At 34.7% G+C, this 9,224-nt stretch overlaps 1 protein-coding gene and 1 pseudogene across 1 annotated transcript in view; one reads left to right on the forward strand and one right to left on the reverse strand.

Annotated features, from left to right (window-relative positions):
* The window catches only part of LOC141498739 (ankyrin repeat domain-containing protein 26-like), a 63,128-nt gene extending 56,552 nt beyond the window's left edge, over window positions 1-6,576 (forward strand). Inside the window, 1 exon segment of the mRNA XM_074201885.1 lies at window positions 6,542-6,576. Within this exon segment, the coding sequence (XP_074057986.1) occupies window positions 6,542-6,576 (35 nt within the window).
* Window positions 6,577-7,488: 912 nt separating this feature from the next.
* Window positions 7,489-8,383, reverse strand: LOC141498160 (acyl-protein thioesterase 1 pseudogene; annotated as a pseudogene).
* Window positions 8,384-9,224: the final 841 nt, after the last annotated feature.

Consider the following 9,224-nt stretch of genomic DNA (forward strand, 5'->3'; position numbering starts at 1 on the left):
AGTTATAGCAATTGCAAGCTGCTGGGAGAAATGTTTATTTTGAGATGTGAGTTCTAATCATGGTTTATGATGGAATGTCACTCCCCTCAAAAGAATTTGTGTTCTTAGCCCTAATCTGTGTGATAGAAGCAACAATATTAAACCAGCCCATACTTCTGGTGATAAACAAGTGTGTCTAAGTGTCTTTTTTACTTAAACTTTAAGGTTTACAAATACTTTTCTCACAACACACCAGTGAGATAGGCAGTATCCATACTATTAAACTGAATATTATAGTGGAGAAAACTAAACCTGAGGAAAGTGAAATGATTTGCTATTGTTGTACAATGTGTTAGGGTCAAAGTCAAGATTCAGTTCTGGGTCTCCTGGCTGCAGGCCCAACACTTCTGTCTTTCAAATGGAGCATACTATCCCTCCAGAAAAAAATGGCAAATATCATCAATTTTCATGATTGGATGGTCATGTAATGACTTGCTTGTTAAAAAGATATCTTGTCTGGTCCTCTTAACCACCTTCTAGTCAGGATAGTAAGTAAGTTTATAAGAAGCCAGTATTAAAGTGGCAATAGCATGAAATTAGATCACAAAGGGGAGTCCAAAATCACATGCAAATCGTCCCAAAGATCAAAGGAGCATAATTTACTCATTTTATCATTTATTATCTAGGTATCATGCTAAGGACTGAGGATATATAGAAAGGCAAAAATAACTCAAGGATCTCATAATCTGCAAACAACTAGGAAACAAGGAACATGCAGGATAAAAATGGAGATAATCTCAAAGAAAAGGCATTAATATGAAGGAGGTCTTGGAAAGGTTTCTTGCAGAAGGTGAAATTGTAACTGAAGGCAGGGAAACTAGGTGATAGAGATAAGAAAATCTCAAGTATGCTACACAATCATTGAAAATGTGTAGTTAGGAGAATAAACGTCTTGTGGAAGGAACAATAAGGAGGGAAAAGCCATTAGACACAGAATAAGTGAGGAAGAGAGAGCAATAATAGAATTGAAAATGTAGGGGGGAGCCAGGTTGTGAAGGATTTTAAAAGAAAAAGGATTTTATACTTGATCCTGTGATTGACTAGTATGTCACTTACAAGGTGAATGATAAGACCAGATCTGTGATTCAGGAAGATTGCTTTGATAGTTGAATGACAGCAGCAGAGACTCAGACACCAGTCAGGCTACTGGAATAATCCAGAATAAGATGATGAGCACATTGACTATAGAAGGTGCAGTGTGAATGAGAGAAGAAGGTACACACAAGAGATAGATAATATGAATGTAAAATCATCAACACTTTGCAACATACTAGATTATAGGGGGTTGAGAGAGAGAGAGAGAAAGAGAGAGAGAGAGAGTTGTGCATAATGATATCTAGACTGCAAACTTGAATGACTAAGAGCATGGTGGTGGGGGTGATGGTCCCCTCAAGAATAAAAGAGGAAGGGGGGAGAGTTTAGGAAAAAAACATAATGAGTTTAGTTTTGGACATGCTGAATTTAATTAGCTCAGTTCTGGACATGTTGAGTTTAAAATGTCTATGAAATAGCTAGTTTAAGATGTCTAATTGGCAGTTGGAAATCTGAAACTGGAGGTTAGAAGAGAAATTGGGGCTCAATAAATAAATGAGAGTCTTCTGCATAGAGGTGATATTGAACCTATAGAAGCTGATGAGATCATCAAATGAAACAGTTTTGAGGGAGAAGTCACAGGACAGAGCCTTGGGGGCAACTATATTTAGTGGGTGTAGTCAAGATGAAAATCTAACAAAGGAGATTGAGAAGAAGTGCTCAGACAGGAAGAAGAAGCAGAGGAGAGTTTAAATTAAGTTAAATTAAATTAATTAAATTAAGTTAAATTAAATTAATTCAATATTTCAAGGTAAAAGTATTAAAATCATTTGGAATAGATTATCATCTTTCCCTTTGCATATATATAAACCAAAAAACCAAGATTCTGACCTGAATTATTTATAAGGAGTTTCCTTATTTGGAAGTAAAAGAAAATTCAGATCTAGTCTTTATTCTTTAATTCTGTACCAAACTACCAAATGGATACTTTACAGAGCCAGACAAATTAACCACAAATTTCATTTGGAGAATATTGCTGGAAACCAGAAGAAAAAAAAGGTGGAAATGAAGAGGGAATAGCATTTTCAGATCTCAAATTATATTTTAAAATAGTAATAATAAAAACTATTTGTTATTAGTTTGGAAAAAAATTAGTCAAGGAAGAATCAGAAAAAATTTAACTCAATAACTCAGTGTTTCATAATCTCTAAACCAAATTACCCAAGGAAGAATTCCATAATCAACAAGAATTTCAAGGAAAACTGGAAAGTAGATTGTAGAAATTAGATTTAAACTATTATCTTTGAATATATAGCATAGAAAACTCAAAATGGTTACATGACAAACATAGACCCTTTCATAAAAAATTAATGAAAAACAGATTAGATTTTTTTGCATCTATGTCTATGGGATAAAATCTTAACCAAGGAAAGGATAGATGTATTCACAAAAGAGATATCATTGCCATTACATGAAATTGAAGCACTTTTACACAAACAAAAGTAGTACAATGAGGAACTATCTGCCCACTTCCTTTCTATTAATGTGCTGCTGTACTGAGGTGAGCAACATCATAAAGCCATGCTGGCTGGATACACTACAAATTTAGTTTATTTACCCTCCACTGAGTCCTTTCTGTAGCAGGACAATATTTCTATTCCTCCCAAATTGAATTTCCATCTCATTCTCTACAGAGACTGTACCAAAACTTCTCATTTTTTTCCCTCAAGCATCCCATGGCACCATTATTATACTATTTCCTTTTCCCCTTTCTCAACTCAATACATTTAAATGTCTACACTTGAAGCATCCACTTCCTCTCCTTATTGCTGCTTGGGTTTGATTATCCAGATGTGAAGAATCACACTTTTGACCCAGGATTGGAGGTGTGAAAGAAAATAGAAATTTATAAAAAGAAGTTACAACACATAAGAAAATGATAGGAAAGTTAAGAAGAGTTTAAGGAAATGTCATGTGAATTGCTAATTAATCTTAGCAGTCAGCTGACAGGCTCAGTTGAAGTCTGGAAAGAGAGAGAGAGAGAGAGAGAGAGAGAGAGAGAGAGAGAGAGAGAGAGAGAGAGAGAGAGAGAGAGAGAGAGAAGGGCAGGCAACCATGAGGCTTGGGCTAAGGCTTGGAGCTCCATGTGGATTAAGGAAGAGCCTGAGAAATCCTTCTGGATGAGAGGCAGAAGAAGCAAGAAAGTCGAAGGAGTGGTGTTTCCTGTTAAAAAAAAAAACAAAACCTCCATTGTAGGCTGGACAGAGGGTGGTGTTTGGGAGTAGTCTTTTGCACCTTGGAGCAGGTAACTTACGATGGCAATCTATGTGCTGGTCCTTCCTGTCTCAAGGTACTTGATGCCCAATTTTAACACATTATTTCCTGGAAGTGTCCAGGCCAATATTAGATGGAGAGGGAAATAGGGAATAAGATACAAACAACAGGGTCAAGAGGAGACAGGGTATAATCAACCATGTACAAGGGAGGCAGAATCTCAAGAATGGGAACCTCCACCTATTTGACAGATTGTGTTTCTGCTAATTCACAGATCTCTACAACACTCTCACTCTATTTCCTTTGCAATTCATCTTCCAACATCTTCAATTAAAACTACTCCCCCCCAAAGTTATCAATACTCTCTTAGTCACCAGATATAAAGTCTTTTTTTTCAGTTCTCATTCTTTTTGACCTCTCTGTAGCATTTGACACTGTAGATCACCTCCTGGATACTCTGTCTTCTCTAGGTTCTTATGACAGCTTTCCCTCAGTTTTCTTACTACCTGTCTGACTGCTCTTTTTTAGTTCTCTTTGCAAGTTCTTCAACGACATCTCACCACTCTTAAGGGCATGTTTCAAACTCAATTTTGGATCCTCTTCATTTTCTCTCATTTGATGATCTAATTAGCTGCCATGAGTTCAATTAACATTTACACTCTTTTGATGCCCAGATCCACACTAGCATTCATATCTCTCTAAAGATCCTTTCTCACATCATTAATTTCCTACTGGACATTTTGAATTAAATATCCCACATGCATCTCAAATTCAGCATGTGCAAAAGAGAACTCATTATCTTTTCTCCAAATTTATCATACTTCCAAACTTTCCTCTATTCAGGATACAATTATCTAGTTTCCTAACCTAAGGATCATCCTTAACTCTTCATGTTCATTCACTTCATATACGATTATTTGCCAAATATTATTTCTTTCTCTAGAAAATCTCTCATATCCATCTCCTTCTCTTCACATACATAGTAACTATTCAGTTGAACTCCTTATCAACCAATTGTAATTATCTCCTAATCAATCCCCAGTCTTTATATTCTCCTTTCTCTGATAAAAAAACATCATTGACGCAGCTATCAAAGTGATTTTCCCTAAAAAAAGGCTAGGTATGACCATGTTTTCCTTCCTATTTAATAAATTCTGGCAACTCCATATTACTGCTAAAATGAGGTATAAATTCTTCTATTCATTTAAAATACATCCTAAGTGCAATTATGAGGTTCAATGGACAAAGCAACATGCCTAAAATCAAGAAGACTTGAATTCAAATGTTTCACTTAATTAGCTGTGTGACCCTGAACAAGTCACATAACTCTAATTCCTCTCAAAGTGCATAATCTAACCCCTTCTTTTCTTTCTAGTTTCCTTACACATTACTCCCCTTCATACACTGTAAAATCTAGCTATACTAATATAATAGCTATTCTTCCATGTAATATTGCCTATCTTTTATTTGTTTTTGAAACTGTCCCCATTTTCAAAAAATTCCTCCTTACCTTGGTTTCTTGGAACCTGTGACTTCCTTCAAAACTCAGTTCATTCACCATCATACACAAAAGACCTTTCCTCCACTCACACAGTCTCCCAACCAATAGTACTTTTCCTCCTCTATTAATTTGTGTCTACTCAGTCTTCTATTTTAGAATGTAAGGTCCTCGAGGGCAGGGACAGCTTTTACTTTTTGTTTACATTCCTAATACTTGCTACAGTGTCTAGCATGTAGTAATCTCTTGACAAATGGTTTTTGAATCATTGATAAAAGAAGATAAATAAAGGAAGAATTTTTTTTACCAAATATTTCTGATAAATATCTTATATGCAGAAAACTTACAGAAATAGATAAGGGATCAAAGAATGTAAAGAAATACTTCTTAAAAGAATTATAAACTATTAGTAACCATATGAACACTCATCCAAATAACTGATAGTAAGAGATATACAAATCAGAAAAACTCACACTCAAAAAAATGAGAAAGATGACAGGTAATGGGAATGTTGGAGGAATTGTGGAAAGACAAAGTAATGGGCTATTGGTAGAGCTAAGAATTTTTAATTATTCTAGAAAGCAATGTGGAATTACAAAGAATAGTGATACACTATTAGGCAATGAAAAGTCAAGGATAAAAAGAAAGGCTCTTTATATGCCAAAACAATTATAGCAGTTATGTTCATAGTAACAAAGAATTATAATAGTAGATGCCCATACCCAATGACTGGGAGAATGACTAAAGAAGATGTGGAGCCTAATTCTAATGGAATATTACTGGATCATAAAAAATAATGAAAATGAATAATACAATTTTTTCATTAAGTAATACCAAGTGAAAGTAAGAAGAACCAGTATTTTAATGTACACAAAGACACTAACAGTACAAATGAAAAAAAATCAAAAGGAACAAAAATTAAATACTTCTTAATGATAATAACCATGTAAAACTTCAAAGAAAAGATATATAATAATATCTCTCCACTGCCACCACTGAATTCAAGACTTTACATAAGAGTTTTTTAATATGCTGGTTAATTTCCCGAGCTCTATTTTTCTATTATTTTCTTTTTGGTTATAAGGGATGACTTTCTAGAAGGGATGGAAAGAGAAATATATTGGGAAATGTGATGTAAGAATAAACGATATTAAAAATTCATTTAATAAAAGATCATGTGATCTGTAGTCCCTTTGCCATTTCGATTGCAACTCCTTAATGCCATAGCAGATGGCTCCATGAGTTAATAAGTCTAAAAGCAATCATTGTCTTCTGGCTAAGCTTCAGATGATGAATTTCTGAAAATTTATCTAGTTTAGTTCTTCATTCAAAGACCATTCTAGACTGCTATTGGAAACCTTTTCAGAGGAGCAACTAAGTGGTGCAGTGAATGGAGCAAACACCTTAGAGTCAGGAGGACCTTAGTTCAAATCCAGATTGACACTTAATACTTACTTTGAGCAAGTCACTTAACCCTTTTGTCTTACCAAAAAAACAAAACACAGCCAAAAAACTGTTTTTAGAAGAGAGGTTCTATAGAGATGATATATAAGAATTACTTTCATACCACAGTCAAATAAATGAGTTAGTCTTCAGCAGATGTATGTATATATTATGTGCATTCTGTTTAAATATTAAAATCTTCAGTAGTGTAAAACATTTTATTATTCATTATTTTTATGATTTTTGTCCTTATAGGTGAAGAGGAGTTTACAGGACCAAATACCAACTGATTGCTTTGTTTTGCTTTTATTATAACCAAAAGAGTTACCTGCTGATAGTAGTTCAAAAAAGCAATTAAAAACAAAATCACAAATGATTGTTCAGTTAAAGAATACTTTTTAAAGAAGCATTTCAGAGATAGAATCTCTTTCCAAAAATATTGGTTGCCTAACTTTCTAAGTTAGAAAATAGGGTCTTTAAAAGCTGAGGAAGCCTTACTAACTTTGTTTTTATTTGATAAAATATTTACCCAAATAAGATTACAATCTTGGCATACTCCTCTCTCATCAAGGCCAAATAATGAACTTAATTTTAAAATAGTCATCCCCATCCTGCCTCCAGAAACACTTTTCTTCCTTTTAGATAGATATTCTTCTTCATTTCTATTATCAAACATAAGTAAATCTGAATTGGGTGATTGATTGGTTTGAGCTGTCTTTTTCTTGTCAAAAATAGAAATAAAATCTCATGTTACTTTTTCCACTCATTTAAAAAGAAAGTAACCTTAAATTTTGTTAAAACTTAGAAATCCAAGATAAATGATTCAAAGAATGTATCTCAAAAAAGTGAAGGTATTCCACTGTACATTGAGAACCAGATGCAGTGGTTATGATCAACATACAAGACGCACTTTCTTCAGACTGGGATTTTACACACACACACACACACACACACACACACACACACACACACACAATTATTGGAGATAAACTGTTTAAATTGACTACATCAGGCTTAATGTGAGTAAGATACTATATCCTTCAAATACTTTTTTTTTTAATTTTGAATTATTTAATCAAAAAAGTCAGATTGCAGTGTTTTATCTTAGTACGCTGAATTACTTTTGGAGAAAACCTAGCTGCCTCATTTATTATAACACTTGTATATTTTATAACAGATACCATACAAATATATGTATAGAAATTTGAAGGACCATAATTTTCCCAAGAAGAGACATTATTTCATCAGTATCACTGGCATGTATTTGCAAATTGGTAGTAACACTGCAATAGTAGAAGTAAAGTTTCAGGACTGGGCATGTGAAAAGGTTTATTCTTGACTACAGTGTTGCTGGTGTACTTCTATAGAAGGCCTCTTAAATGATGTCAATCAATTGGAGGTAGGAGTTTATCAACGAATTGCTTAATATCCAACATTTCCTGGTTACGAGAACTGTGCATCATGCCTTCATAGGTGCGGAAGTTTACATTAGATGGATTTACCAATGTTTTTAGCTTTTCAACAGGAAGAGAACCAAACATATGGGGAACCAAAGGGTCACTGTCCCCATGACACTGAAGAATAGAGATATCTTTATTAACACCACTGATGGGACCCTGTGGAAATGAAGATCGAAGTGGAAGCCAACAGCTGAGGGCTAAAACACCAGCTAATTTCTGCTGTGTTGTAAGAGCAGTATACAAAGACAAAGCTCCTCCCTGAGAAAATCCTCCTAAAACAATTCTATGAGATGGAATGCCATTCTTCACTTCTTGATCTATTAAAGCCTTAATATTTTCTGCAGCTTGTTCATCCTTCTGGGGGGTCAGGAGAGAGTCCAATAATATCAAACCAAGAAGGCATAGCCATACTCATATTTAAGGTAACAGGCATAACTGGTGCATGTGGACAAATATATTTGATGTGTGAACTTCTAATACCTGCAAAAGCTTCTGCCCATCCATGCCCCGTATCTCCTAATCCATGAAGGAAAATAACCGCGGCGCTTGCTTTCCTGGCTGCCCGCACTATAGCAGGGAGCGGCACCGACATGTTGTTGCCGCACATGCACCGGGCTCTGCCGAGGACGAGGCTGGGAGGCGGGAGGCGGCAGCGGCGGACCAAATACTTAAAAAAAAAAGTTTATATGAGTTAAATAGTAAGGATTTTTGGTAGTCAAAAATTTTCAAACCAAAAAATTTACTCTAGACCCGATTAGAGAACATAGAAAGGTATTCTAGTAGTGAGCCAGATGTTACCAGGAGGTTAGCAATAATTTTTAGCAACCTAGGGAAAGAGAGGATCATGGGATCATCATTTGGACAAAAGTTTAGGACTGAGAGAAACCTTAGAAACCAAATTCCAAGACCTCATTTTACACATGAGAAAACTGAAACATGGAGAGATTATAGAACCCAGAGTCATAGAGACTAGAAAGTGACCGATTCAAGATTGAAACTGAGGTCTTTTGGAATCCATGTCTCCATCCAATGTATTTGCATTTCAACTCTTGCAATTGAATGGGGGTCACTTCAAAGAATCAGACACCAAGAGTGACCTTAAAAATAAGGTCATCTATCCCTCCTTCTGTTTTCAAATAATGAAAGTAAAGCCCTGAAGGTGAACTGACTTGGCCAGCACAAAGAAAAATTTATCTGTTCAGAATTTCACAGAGAAGTAACTGTGTTTTGTATCTTTGGGTAATCATGTTGTATTTTGTCATGTCTCTTTTTATCAAGTAGAATTCCCATATTACCAGACTAGGTAAATAAAGGTTTCATCTGATTACTGCCACAGACTTAATGAACAGTCTTAAAAGTTGTGATATATAAATTTCTGTATATACCTGCCATAATCAATTCTTTTAATTTTTTATATTGGTGATTTAGATTTTTAAAATAAAATTATCTAAAAGTCTATCCAATTTATTAGTCTTTTA

The sequence above is a fragment of the Macrotis lagotis genome, chromosome X (genome assembly GCF_037893015.1).
Source record: "Macrotis lagotis isolate mMagLag1 chromosome X, bilby.v1.9.chrom.fasta, whole genome shotgun sequence".
NCBI classification, from domain to species: domain Eukaryota; kingdom Metazoa; phylum Chordata; class Mammalia; order Peramelemorphia; family Peramelidae; genus Macrotis; species Macrotis lagotis.